General features: G+C 34.5%; 1 protein-coding gene across 3 annotated transcripts in view; it reads left to right on the top strand.

Moving 5' to 3' along the window:
- LOC108358715 (autophagy-related protein 9A-like) overlaps positions 1 to 15,319 on the top strand; it is a 244,591-nt gene that overhangs the window by 180,696 nt on the left and 48,576 nt on the right. For all 3 annotated transcript variants that reach the window (XM_017610180.1, XM_017610179.1, XM_017610178.1), the window contains one exon: positions 5,647 to 5,774. In XM_017610180.1, coding sequence (XP_017465669.1) covers positions 5,647 to 5,774 — 128 coding nt within the window. The remainder of the gene's footprint in view (positions 1 to 5,646; positions 5,775 to 15,319) is intronic.

Genomic DNA, 15,319 nt, shown 5'->3' with positions numbered 1-15,319 from the left:
CATCGTATTTGTTGTTTTAGTACAAATACATACATTGTCAATCAGTGATTTGTTCTGATAACATTCCGTTTAGATTACTGGACTCTTAGATTAACTCAGGAATGTTTTTCCTCTCCACTTATTTCTTGCTAAATATGTCAAAATTTTTCATTTGTCTTATACTCATATTGATATACATATTTCAGTTACCTTATTCCCTTAATTAAAGTGAATTTGATTTTTTAAACATGTGGCAACCCTTCTACGTGTCATTTGGAGGTAAAGTATTTTCAAAACTAGTTCAATTGATACCCATATTGTAATATCTAATTCATTTAACTTATTAAATAATTTTAATAAAATTTGTAACAGGTGGCAACCCTTTTAAAAAATAAAAAACTTTATTACACATCTACAGGCCAAGCCCTGCCATTTCACACCTTACTTTGGAAAATAAAACGAACTATATCTACATACCTATGTAAAAGCCACAAGAACCCAAATTTTCAACTTCAAACTGCATTTACAGTGAAAGTATGAAAGTTATCCAAAAACCAATTGCATTTTTGAAATTAGCGTCCTCAATTTTACTAAGAAGCCAATTTTCATTTAAAGCCGTCCATTATTCTATTTTTGCCCACATTTCATATGGAAGGGAAGCACTGTGCGTCGATTCTCTTTATAGGCAGACGCTGGATCTTAATCTTTGGCTTTGAATAGCAAAAGACGAGGGACGTAAAAGGGCACAGTTTTACTGTCGCGTCTCAACAGGCAAAAAATATTGACTACAATTTGTCATTTTGTTTGCCAAATATACGTTTTATTAGTGCACTTGCACAACATTCGCATTTTATTGTGAATAATCAATGTGGAGCTTTTGCGATTGCGAACCTTAAAATTAATGCGGAAACTCCGCGGTTGCGAATGCGAATGCGAATATTCGCAACAACCCTGATCTATATATATATAGGTGTTTCCACAAAAATTTAAACCGAAAATGCAAGCAGTAAATGAGTTTAAATGGATAACTTAAAATTTCGTATTCAGATGGCGAAAAAAGGTTATAAAAACGAGAAACGGTGGAGAGAAGAGCTGAAAAAATTAAATGATGTACTACGTATTACTAGTAAAAATATTGTATGGGGGAAAAATCTGTCACGACCGATATGTCACGTCCGTTATCACATTTTAATTCTAAATTAAACCAACAACGAATTGCTTCTGATTTAAAATGAATTGGTTGTAATTTGACTTAATTTAAAGAATATTTAAGAAAGGAAACCCTCACAGGATTCGCAGAGTTTTGCTTATTTTTACATGTACTCTGAAACCACTTCTGTTTTTGTCTCGTCCGTTATGATCTCCTTTCCTTCGATTTTCTCGACACCAGTATTCCAAGCGCACTTAATTTTTTTGTCAACCAAAGGACGGTAAAAAAGCTACACAACGACATATTTTTTTTATAAGTGACTTACGCTTTCGTATGATTTATTTAACTCCAGAATGCAAATAAGTCATCCCAAGATGCGCATCCAGAATGCAAATAAGTCATCCCAAGATGCACATAATGAATGCGGATGATTATAGTATTCCTCTCTTACGTTCTAGGTTTTGTTACTGATCCTTATATCTTTCTTCACTTTCTCTTACTATATACATGTTTTCTAAATTACGCAAATTAATGTTTTAATTAAATTTGTTAAAATCTATACACAGTGCAAATAATATATCAATACATTTTTGTTATGGTGTCTCCAGGCCATAAATCGGCGAGTTCTTTTCACCTTGTTGCGTATCATCAGCAAAAAAACAACCTGGCTGAAAATAATTCACTTGAACGCGCAAAGTTTATATAAAAAACTCGATGAATTTAGATATGCCCTTTATAGATTCGAATATTGATATTTTATGTGTTTCCGAAACTTGGTTTCTTCATTTCATAGTAAGGACTTAGTAAAAGCAAATGGTTATCAACTTTTCAGAGCTGATAGAAGTGGTTATGCTAGTGGGTTGCAATATATATTAAAAATAGTTTGTCCTGTAGATTAAGTTGTGCTTCCGGCAATGGTGATTCCGTCGAATATGTGTTTGTAGATGTGTTTTCCGAAAATAATAAATTCCTTGTCGGTAGTGTATATAGACTAAATCGTTATTTTAATTTTACTAATTTTACGGAATTACTTCATCCTCTTATTGAAAACTATAGAAACATTATAATTGCCGGAGATTTCAATAGAAACTTGCTCGAAGACATCAGTTTAAGGCTAAGTATGGAATCTCTTGGGCTTTTCCCCACTAATGCATCCCTTCCGACACATTTTAGCAACACTAACAGCAGCCTACTGGATATATTTTTTGTGAGCGACTTACAGAAATTCCTCCACTACAAAATCTGCACCTGGATTCTCAAAACATGATCTGATTTTTTGGACATATGACACCCGAACGCCAGGAACACCAACCTCTTTTACATATCGTGACTTCAAATATATTGACTTTACTTCACTTACAGCTGCGGTTGAGTTAGTGGAGTGGACACATATTCAGAATCTCGTATCTATTCAGGACCAAACTAGCTTCCTACCAGACCATATTAAGTGGCTTTTTGACTGCTATGTTCCGATCAGGCATAAAATAATAAACCGACACAGTATGCCTTGGTTTAATGTGAATATATAAACCGTTTGATAAATATACGGAATCAGGCCTACACGAGATGGAAAAGGTACAGAACACCTGAAGCTCTTAATCTTTTTAAAAATGCTCGGCTTACTGCGAACAGAGCCATAAAGACAGCAAAAACCATCTTCTACAAAGAAAAAGTTAGTTCTGCTATAAATTCTCTGTAAGTCATGCAACTTTCCTTAAAATAATATTACCCAAAATCCTGCCACATTCAACCTGACAGCCTGTGTTTTTGCCCAGAGCAATGGAAAGTTGCCAGGGTTATTACTGCTCACAAAAAAGATGATGAATATAGACCTATAGCTATCTTACCTTTTCTGTCGAAAGTCGTTGATCGTATTTTATACAATCAAATAATTTCGTATGTGCAAGACAACAGACTTCTATCAGACCGTCAGTCTGGGTTCCGATCGAAGAGACGCTGCACAGCGGCACTCTTGGACGTGGTAGAAAGCATTCGATCACAAAACGACGAAAATAATATTGTCTTCTTAACCCTACTCGATAATTCTAAGGCTTTTGACTCAGTGGACCGTAGGTTATGATGTTGCAAGTTGAAAAACTTATTTAACTTTTCCTGCCATGCAACTGCCTTGATCAGATCTTACCTTGGCGGCAGAACTCAGGCTGTGAGCATTGGCCCCAGAAAATCTGATTTCCAACCTGTACTTAGAGGAATCCCGCAAGGCTCTATTCTGGGTCCTTTGTTATTTGTTTTGTTTACAAACGACTTACCGAACGTTTTAAAATATTGTGATGTCCATATTTCCGCTGCTGATGTCCAATTGTATGTTTCCTGTCCTCCGGATCGTAGTAGTATTTGTATTAAGAATCTAAATTCTGACTTGACTCTTATAGGGGATTGGGCTACTAGTAACGGCTTATGCCTTAATCCTGACAAATCCCAATGGATTGTCATTCATAGGAAATCCATTGTCATTAGTAATTTCGGTAACATCTTGTTGGATAAGTCAGCCATAAAATATGTTGACACGGCAAAAAAATCTTGGCGTAATCTTTAACAAAACATTGACATGGAAAGATCACATTTTTAGCACAGTAGGTAAAGTGTATGGGATGCTTCGTACACTCTGGTTGACTCAATACTTCACTCCTTCAAATATAAGACTACTCTTAGCTAGCTGAGGTTTATGCAAATTGTGCCTCCGTATGTAAGATAAAGCTAAATGTTGTCTATAACAACATTGCAAGATATGTATATGGATTAAAAAGACTTGACCATTTATCACCAAATGCTGAAAAACTGCTAAACATTTCTTTTGATAACCTTTTAAAAACTAAGGTACTCGTTTTTTTACATAAGTTTATATATACAACGGAACCTCTCTATCTTTATGGCAGGCTTCAGTTTCTCAATCATCGAGGTCTACACTTAGAGTGCACATCAAATATCGGACTCGTGTGTCTGAACGACAGTTTTTCATACACTCTATATGTCTTTGGAACTCTCTTCCCATTCGATTAAGACAATTAAATAATGCACTGTTCTTCAAAAAAGAATTAATCAACTTCTATATTACTAAGAAATTTCATGTAGATGTATGTTCTTTTATATTACATTATTATATTTAAGTAAAATATTGTTATTTTTAGACTTTAATTCAAAATCATTTATGTTCCATGCTAAACAACTTTTGTAATTTCAATACCACAAAACTTATCCTTTGTCCTTTGCTTTATTTATTTTTAGGTATGTAACTAGCTTAAATAATTCGTTGAATTGTTGTCCTAGGATTAAGTATCAAACAAATCAAATCAAAAAAAAAAAATAAAAATAAATTAATAAAAATCAGAAATCAAAAGTTGTACGAGTGTCATATCCGACGTCATGGAAACACCCACGTATTATTCATAGATCTAATATAAATAAGAATGTTTTCAGAAATACTATTAAAAAGGTTAAGCAAAAAAGTATCAATGGTTATGGAAAGACTAGGTCTTACTAAAAATTCTCCCATAAATGATTTTTCGCACAATTTAACTTTTGTCGTTTTGAATTTTGTAATATACAAATTTGCAAATACTAACCTTTGTTGGCGATTTTAAAATTTAAGCATTAGAAAAATAATAAAATAGTTTACACTATGTTGTAGTGTGTAAATCCAGTTATCAAACCGATGTAGGAATGGAAAATATGAGAATTTTATAGTTGTGCATTTAAAAATAATCGTGTGATTACGTTCAAAAAATTCATTTCCACATGGCATTTTTTAAATGGAACACATTTTTCCATTTCAATGCCTAGTGGAAATTCGGCAACATCATCTCTACGTGGGTGAGTGTCGCTTAAAGGATTAATACAGCCATATTAAACTTTTTTAGTGGTTTAATCATAGAAAACTAGGTGCACGAGATATAGGTAAACTAAAAAATACTAATTTAAAGAGTTCAATTTTCCGACTTTTGTCCGCCCAGATTTGGGATTCAGACCACTGTGCGGCATATTTAACTTCCTCAAATAAATAATTTTTCATCAAATGTCAGAACTAACTAGCTCTTAAAGACTATGTAGTCGCAGGTGAGAGACACGTTTGGCCCCTTAAACTTTGAGTGCAAATAAAACAAAACCATTATGACTTTGTTCACCGAAAATAGTTAGCGTGGTATCGTCTTTTAAAAACATAGCGTAGTTATTCCGTTACATAAATGGCTGGTTGCAATAATGCAGTGCAACAGTGTAATTACTGTATTCCGCACGTGGACGTTACATCCAGAGTTATTGAGTGGTTTAATATGTTCAGCATTTATGTTTATTACCTATTTGAAACAAGTCCAACTTGTCAGGGAGTCAGCCTAATAACCTTTATTATTTTCTAAGGGCGTATTTTGCAATGTAAATTTACTCAGCTCGGCTGTTAACTTGCATCGTTGTACAGAAACTCGATAATTAAGTGCCGTTAACTCTAGTTCGGCCGATCGCCGCTGTAAAACAACATTAAAAAGTATTTTTCTCTTCTCCAGATTTAAAAACTATATGGTCGCTTTAATGAACAAAAACCTTCTACCTGTCAAATTCCATCTTCCGCTAGTTGGAGAGGTTACTACCCTGAGCCGTGGATTGCTGTTTAACATACATGTAATACTATTCAGTAAGTAAAATAAATTTGTAATAATTTAAAGTGTGTCCACTTTCGAATAACGATACTCGTAACAAAAAGAGTATGTATGATAGTGTATGTCATATTCACATACAAAATAAACTAAATCTTATCTTAATTTCATTTATTTTGTAAAAGTTTACATAACAATGTTATATAATTAATGCGCAGCGCTAGTAGCAGTGGCTTTGGACTGATTGGTGACGCTGCACGTCAAACGGACCAAAGCTCTGCCTAAAATTCTACGCAATAGTAATTACCGTAAAGCGTGCTAAAAGACTCCTTCTGGACCCGACAGCATATCAACAGGCCCTGAGCGGCATTCACAGGGAGTCGGTCTCAAGCTACGTAGACTCGAGACCTGTGAATGCCGTTCTGGACACACAGCCACCCTGACGTGGGCGAGACGGAGCTTCGTCTGCCTCGGGAGACTCGGACCACATTAGCCCAAGTTCGCTCTGGCTACTTCAGCAGGTTGAACTCCTGTAGTGCGTTTCTGTAACCTTGCGATACACCTTATATCGTAAAATATAACGCTTTTCCACTTTTATCGCAAGCAAGTGTATCTGTAACTGTGGTGAAAAAAATATTGCGATAAATGATGCGCTAAATATATCACTAGCTGTAAGTCAAGCGAGCTTTAGTTTTCGCAACTAAAAGCGTAAAATATGAGTGAGATATGTACGATTTCAATTGTTTTAAATTTTTTTAAAACAAACCAGTAATTTTTAATCAAAAAACAAAACCGACTTCAAAACCGACTTAAAAATTTAAGATTATCGTTAATTTCTTCATGACCCGATGATCGGATTTAATTAAATTAATATGGGACCACCTGTGAGGTAACACCTTTCCTCTAAAAAAAGAATTATAGAAATCAGTTAACGTGGTCCAAAGTTATGCGGTTACATACATATACAAATATTCCGACGAATTGATAACCTTTCTCCTTTTTGTGAAGTCGGTTAAAAACATAATTGGTACGGAAGAAATGATTGATGCTGTCTGCAAACAATATCAAAAATCAACCGGATTTTGTAGAAACTTAAAATCAGCATATTATACTAAAATTGAATGGGCTACCAAAAAATTTTCCAAAAATTGTGCATAATAGTTTGAAATTTTCCTGAAAATTTGGGAAGTTTTTCTAAATTTCGGAACAAGTATGAAACTTATATTCTAATAAATTATGTTATAAAATTATATTTTTATAACAAATTTACGAAACAAATTTTTTGCTTATTTAAAAACGGCAGCGGCACAGCAAGCATAGCCACTTGAAAATATTTCAATTCTATAAAATAAAAATACTTTGCTAAAAGTGAAATTTTGTTTGCATCATTGTATAGGCTTATAAGTATGGAAAGCGCCATTTTGTTTGTTTACATTTGAAAACAGCTGAGACCTGATTTTCAATTCTCTCATTCTCCGCACAGAGTTACATTCAAGTTTCAGAAAAAACTTTAAAATGTAAATTGAGAAATATTTTAGAAAAATGTGTTTTTATTCATTTGAATTGATTAAATAAGAAATTAAAAATGCATGCCAAGTCTTACATTTTCAATAATAACGATAAATGTGTATGTTCCAGGCAATAATTTAAAATATTCGTGAAACTTATCGTTTTGCGCTAAAATACAACAATGTGTGTAAAATTCGTTGTCATTGTTTCTGTTTTGAATACAATATTCGTGCCTGCCGGTGGAAAAAATAGGTAAATTTGCATTTGTTTTTAAGAAAACATATAAATTAAATTATATTTCTTTCCAGAGCGACATACGGACAAGTAAGGTGATAAATTTGTATGATGAATATCGCGGAAAATCTTTTGCATCAAAATTTCTATTCTAATTTGCATTTGAATTATGGTATCAACAGGGATGCTTTGGGACGTATTTTTTGAAGATAATTTCCTTATAAATCTTGAGATTGTTGATTTATTTTAGAATTAAAAAAGGTAGTTTATATTAAAAAATATATTTAGACTAGCAGTATGTAAATTACTTTTATTACGAATTGAAACGATTTTAATGAATATTCATGGTTACCATGACAGTTAGATCTAAGTGCATATTTGACTAGAAAGATGGAATACAAGATTGCGCCATCCTGGCGGCGATGACATATCTGTACAAAAAGTAATCAAAGTCGAATTGGATGTTGAAATAAAATGTGAGAACAGCAAATTTTCTTAATAATAAATTTTTCGATAAGGAACGTGTTTTAATTGTGCTTATTTCTAATAGCCTTATTCATAAACAATAAAGTAGCTTAAAAAAGGGTTTATAAATTGAAAAATGTTTGCAAACGGCAATTTAAAAAGCCTTTTAAAAATTTTATTTTTTATGAATAAGGCGATAAAAATATATGATTTAAAAAAACTTTTAACAAGGAAAACACGAAAAAAGGTGATTTTTGGGGAAGTAGGTATGAATTGCAGTGCATTTAAAGTTTCTGAGGTTTCGTTTACTTTTAGATCAGAATTGTCAAAATTGAGAAACTGCTGTGAGCGAACTGCTGTGATGATGTGAAAATTTACCAAAATGAAGAAAAATATAACAATTAAGTGAAAAATTTTGATTTTTACAAATTTAGTGAGCAGTAGCGCGTTTCAAGAACGATATTTCGGACAAATCGTTAATGAACAACTATTTTTCCTTCCCGTCTGCTTTGGTTTTGGCAAACAAGTTGATTAGTTCCTGCCGGCGATCAAGTCATTTCAACCACAAAATACTATTATTTACAAGAACCATTCACTAAAATTGTAACTAACTTTTTAGTATTTATTAATTCCTTTTTGATATTCAGCAATAGCAAGATGGAAAAAAATTATAAACCAAAACTAGTAATATTTTTATGAATATAATTATAAAAGTTCACAGAGGAAACGCCGGAAAACAATGTATTGGCAACGACATAAAATGTATGGCAATTTTGATGTCAACAGAATAATAACTACGATAAAAAAACATTACAGAAGTGTGCGAAGGAGGAAATCTTTTCAATTTGAACAAAAGAAGCTTTAAATTCCGTCGTAAAACGGTCAGAAATTTCTTATAAAATATTTTGATTTTTAGCATGATAAAAACATTACGAGGTAAAATCATTGAGAGACAGTCTGACGTTTTCCAGCAATATAATTTTAAAATTCGAACTCAAGCTCACACACACATTCTCATTTTTAATCTAAACAACAACAATTTTGAACAATTTCATTTTTTTATTTTCAATTTTATATGATTTTAAAATATTTGCAAACGTCAGAAAAACATCATGGCCGACGAATTGAGAGAATGGTTTTACTTTCTAATGTTTTATCACGATTTTTACTGGTTGTAATTGAAACTCAGTCAAATGAGTATTAAGGAAAAGAAAAATTTGAGAATAATAAACAGATAAAGAGATGGGTGCACAAAAAGTTAAGTTACATGTTAAAAAATAAACAAATCTATTTTTTTTAATGTTACTGTATAGAGCTCTTTAGATCTATTTTATTTTTTATGAATAAGGCCATAAGCATAAACCGTTTTTATAAATAAATCTTATAGCAAGATGCTATATATTTATTTATACACTTTTTGGCTGGCGAAATATGTAGTTTTTTCAACTTAATAAAAAAGCGTATTTAACCACATACAAATTTTTTTAATATTGAATGGCGCAACACAACAACTGTTTTTGTTGCATGAAACCCTTGAACACGTGCCTGTCATCTATTTCTTCTGTTTCGACATTTCGCTAATTTGCATTTCTTTCATTTTGACGTCATTCGCATTGTCAGATTTTTGAAATTCGTTTTGGTTCGACATTCTGCTATTTCATAATTCTTTCATTCTCATGTCATCCATCTTCCATTTCTTACCTTCCATTGCCGTTCGCATCGTCGAACGTGCCTGTCAAACACTGCCGCCATCATGCTTTTCAGTTTGGCAGGCACGTCCGCTGTTNTGCGAAAAATATTTGCATTGGCCCGGTTTTCGCCATTTTTTAACAATTTCTGATAAAAATTCGTAGCATATTCAAATGCCAAAGTTGTAGGGAACTCTTCTCTTTTAGTGTTGGGTTTTCTGGTTAGTTTAGATGCAATATTTGAGACGTCATGTTCAATTTTTCAAAAGGGCCCACAGCTTTTTCCCAAAAGAACTCAATAACTTTAAAAGATGTGGAGGTTTAAAATACTGTAGCTATTTTTGACATGAGGTGAAAAAACTTCATCAAATACCATTAAAATATTTTAAATTTACTACTGAATTATAGGCAAAATATTGTCCGCTTTGTGAAAAGTTTCATGAATTTTCTGAACTTTATGACCTTTGAGGGACGTATTTCTGTTCCCCGATTTTAAAAATTTTTTGGAGGTCAGGTTTTTATGACCAAATGAGCTTTTTTGGGGGGAGTGTGCAAAATAAGGCACAGTCTACCGCACATGCTTGATGATATTTATTGAATTATTTTGCAAAACCATAACTAAATAGTGGAGCGAAGGGTGTTATATACCACATAAGGAAACATTTCTGTAGAAAATGAGAAAGTTTCAAAATACAAAGATCGAACAGGAGTATTCAGTTTTATGACTTTTAGTAATACAGGACAGTCAACAGAGGTTCCGAAACTTTTTTTTCTCGTAGACCCCTTTCAAAAATTTACTGGTTTCGGTGGTCCCCCAGCTGATACATTTCTAATTATTCCCAAAGCTCGTAAAAAAATTAAATGTGAAAACTAGATCTAAAACTAAACTCAGAGTGGCCAAATAAAAGTAAAATATTTTCTTGTGTTCTATTTACAAAAATAATGTGATTACACACTTGTATGTTTTAAAAAATAGAGCTCGTAAATACATCAAAATACTCTCTCGCTCGGAAGAGTTATATTTTTTAAGAGCACTGCGAGCGCTAGCGTTATTTACATTATCTTCACCATATACTCAACAAATGTTCGGCTCACTCATGACTTTGCACGTGGAGTATATGTAAAATAGTTTATTTGTGTTAAGTTGAGTTTTAAAGTGAGGCGAAAAATATTTATCACATTTTTAAAACACAAAACTTAAAACATCAAAACGGCTAAGCTTTCTACGCCAAACTTTTAATTCAGAAACTGACAATAGAAAAAAGAACGAGTTTAAAAAATCGATGGCAAATAACCAAGCAAGCAAGAAGCACAAAAAGTGTTCCACCGTCTCATCTTCTTTAAGGCAAGATGGGCAAATGGACTTGTCATTTACGCCTATCCCAGTTAGGTATTTGTGCCACGTGAAGTGACCAGTCAGCAGCCCAGCAAGTTATCTGCAGTGTCGTCTGCTCAGTGAGAGCAAAAAATTATATAGACCTTGTGAGATTGAAGGCAACATGAGTTTTGCCCACTTGCATCCCCTCGATGCCTCTCAGTAATTTCTGAGCTAAGTATTCACCCAGTTTCTAATGGTGGCTTCGATTGCCGAAGGTGGGAGTGCTAAAACTGGTTGCGGACCGAGGAATGCCTTGTCTGAGCAAACTCTGGCCAAATGATCAGATATCTCATAACCAGATACTCCAGAGTGACCTGGCACCCAGAGTAAAACAACCTCGTTATGTTTGGAAGTACGTAGTCCATGGCTTTGAGTATTGCAATTACCTCCAGAGAAGTAAAACTTATCTCCATTAACCTCGAAAAAGACCCCAGATCATGATCCGGACTCAGTTTTGCAGCCATCAGTGAAGATTCGACAATGTGTGAGTCCGGTCTCAGCGGTGGAATCAAACCAGCATTCAGTCTCAGGGCACTCTTCAACAAAGGTAATGGTGGCGTCAAGAGCACTATACACCAGTCAAAAAAATGAAAGTTGAACAAAGAGGCTATCAAGCCACCATTTTGGTTTTTTACATCGAAACCAGATACATTTTCGTGGACCCCCATTTACAACTCATGGACCCCCATATTTTGTTCACGCCACCGTGGACCCCCGTCGAATCTTCCGTGGACCCCTGGGACCACTTTAGGAATCACTGAGCTAGAGTATGCATATCAATTAGTTTACAGCGAGAAATATATGGCGGTATTGGCAAATCAAACTTCAAGTGGTATAACGCAAATTTTACACACGCTCTGCTCTTTTTGAGTGCGTATCAAAATAAGGATTCCAAATGACAGACGCATACTCCAGTTTCGATCACACGAAAGCATTGTATACAATTTTTTTGGTATAGGGATCTTTAAATTCAGATCTATTCCTCTTTATGAAAGCCAGTGACGAGTAAAGAAACGAGGTCAAAGTGTGAAAAAATCGCGGTTTTTGCCATATTTTGAAGCTCTAGCAAATATACAAAAGGTGATAGAACCTTCCTGGCTTAAATTAAAGTTAGATTTCTCGACTACTATCTCTGAAAAGAGATCTTAAAATATTTTTTAACATTATTAATCTTCCTACACTGGTCAGTCGCAGGCAAATGCTTGGTACAATCTTTATGGTTAAATTACTGACAGGCTCAGCTTCAAGTCCGCTTCTTCTGGGTGAAGTTAGCCTTAATGTTCCCCCCCGTGTATCAAGACACTTTTTCCCCTATTTTTGAAAACTTGTAAAACTAATTTTGAATTACACGAGCCACTCCGTTGTTTATGCCAGGATTTTAACTCTCATTCCAGCACATTTGATATATCTGATTCGCTTTTCAGCATTAAGAAAGCGATACTATCCTCTCTCAATAAATGAATCATTAACATAAAGACATAAAATCAGCTGATGAATTTAGTTCTGTAGCTGAACAGTTTAAGATCTCGACACTTAACAAACTACTGCCTACCGTGACTCGGCGCAAAAAATTTAAAATATTGGTTCCGTACGTCGTGAGGACTGCGCCTCTCGTGCGAATGGGCGGGAATGGAGGGTAAAAACCGTTGCGATTATTATTATTATTATTATTATTATTATTATTATTATTATTATTATTATTATTATATTAAACTAAATTATGGCAATATGGATATTTCCCTCCACAGGGGATGCTCAAACCCCCAAAAATATTATACCCGATTCTTTTAGAATTTTTCCCGTAGAATCCGAATCTGGCCCTAAAGATATTAGATTGGCTCTAGTTTTCGAGCAGCATAGGTTTAAAGGTAACGAAACGCGTTTTTGGACATTTTTGAGCTTCTGTAAAAAAAAAAAATTAATGCAATACATCCCCTCCAGTACTTCTGGAGTCACTTTTGAACCGCTACTTCACCGACTCCTAGGTAAGTAGCTACTCTATTAACCCGTGGTAGTGCACATGGTAGTGCAGATTCGAACCAGTCGGAAGCAGAATAACGAAAAACTACGACAGAGGGCGCCCATAAACCACACAAGTGACTACTTTAGTAACTCCCGGTAGTGCAGAAGGAGCCGATGGTGACTACCGCCTAGGACATTGCCTTGTAAAAGTAATCGATGAAATACACTGCAAGTAGTCGTTCGGTAATTGACGGAGTTTATCAGGAAGCCACCGATTCATCAGTCCCGTAGTCGCTCCCCCGTACTGTAGGGTCTGGGAGGAGGATATGAAAGCCTAAACAGTGCCCATTAATACTTAAAAACAAAAAAATATGGTTAAAGGGTTAACGGCCTTTATCGATATGCTGCAGAAATTCCTGTACCAATATTTGAAGTACAACACAAGGTTTCATGGATTAATCACAAATACCGATGGACGGTGACTCTAGTAGTGGAAATGAAGATGAGGAAGACACCTTTAAACCCAAGTTGCTTGAAAACTAGAGCCAAATTTTTAACATCAGATTCGGGCTATACGGGACAAATCCTATAAGGATCGTAATATTTTAGTCAACATAAATTTTGCTGGTCTGTGCCCTGTTCTCTTAGATGAAGGTTTAGCTTCAATTTCAGCCTGTTTAGAAATTTCCAGCGCCTCAGATTCATTTAACACAAGTGATTAGAAACAGACAAAACAAGAGTTAAAAAATCGTGGGTACTCGTATAAAAAAACTGTTTCCAATTGCTTTCAGTGTTCGGACCATAATTTTTTGATTTTGAGTATGAAAGGGCAGTGTTTAGGCTTTCATATCCTCCCACACATACAGATATATGGCATCAATTTATTGTTTTAAAGAGGCTCGAAAACGTCCAAAAACGCTTTTTTCGGCACCTTTAAACCAAAGTTTATTCGGATTTTACGGGAAAAATCCTATAAGAATCGGCTACAATAGTTTACGCAACAGAACTTTGTTGGGCAGTGTAAGTGGCCCCGAAGTGCAACTAATTTTTTTCTTTTTCTTATTTAGAAAATTATTAGTTTTTTTTTACTTCCTGAAAAGTCTTAATACTCAGTCATGTGCCCTTTTCGAAATTGGATATTCAATTTAAAGCAACCGAAGAACGTGGGCAGTAAAAACGCTGTCGTCGCAATTATGAGCCATTCCATATGCCTTTGTGAGTTTTAATTTTGACAGCGGTTAACCATCGACCGCTTTATCGTCGTCCGCTGCAATTCTGGGTAGAGCTTTACAGGAGTAAAAAATATTCCCACCTGCGACATTTTTATATGAATTTGTAATGGAAAATTTTTCGTTGAAAATACGAAATCAGAATATGAAAACGTTGAAGAGTTTTTGAGATTTAGCCATATTTCGGGTTTTGAGATCTGAACAAAGTGCACCCACTTAATTGCAATTTTCTTCGGACATAGTCGGCCAATCCTAAATTCTTTTTAAATTCCATTTCTTGTCCACAGCTGTTATTAGCTCATGACTGATTCTAATGTTTTTGTTGTCGCAACTCACGAATTTAGAATTAACATTTTGATAGTCTAAATGGCAAATACAATGTGGTGGACGATATTTTGAAAAACGAAGGTAAAATAAAAAAGTTAAAATAAAGTGGACTATTAATTTTAAACTGATACACTATGCGACAAAATCAAACTTATTGGGTCGGTGTTATGCCTCTTATTTTCCCCCATACAAACTTGACCCAGCCTAATATACATACATGCACTACTTTAATAAACACAATGTACAATTTTGTGTCTTGTAGCTTGAACTTTGAGCGTTCACTCATCGATGAATTTAACCTTATTTGGCAAGTTGATTTGGCGCCCCTCCCCAACCAAAATTCTGTATCCACCAATAAAGTGAACGAAGTGGAATATAGGCTGAAATCAGTACACCTTTCGAAAAGATAAGGACATTTGCGTACCGAATTGGGAATTGAAAATTTTCAGTACAGCGAGTGAAAATTCAGTACTGTCCTTTCCAAATCACTACGTCTGGCAACTAGCATGGCCTCATGTCCCGTATTTGCCGGGACATCCCGTATTTTGCATTAAATTTGAAATGTTCCGCCGGGTTAAGATTTTTCCCGAATTTTCGACAATTTCATTATTCACTTAAATCTGTAAACTTCTACTCAACATGGTCATGCTTTAGCGCGGCTATTGTGAGTAGGTCATTAGCAAGCATTATTGCATGCAACTCTGTAAGAGAAATATAGCTAAAAATTACCGGTGATTTTTTAGAATTTTTTTTTGTGGAGGGTGTTGCGAATTTTCTTCCATATAACGCAT

This window comes from Rhagoletis zephyria, unplaced genomic scaffold (assembly GCF_001687245.7).
Source record: "Rhagoletis zephyria isolate East Lansing unplaced genomic scaffold, Rhagoletis_zephyria_1.1 Rzeph_scaffold_00287, whole genome shotgun sequence".
NCBI lineage: Eukaryota > Metazoa > Arthropoda > Insecta > Diptera > Tephritidae > Rhagoletis > Rhagoletis zephyria.
Note: the sequence above shows the minus strand (reverse complement) of the source record. Positions and strands in the feature narration are given on the sequence as shown.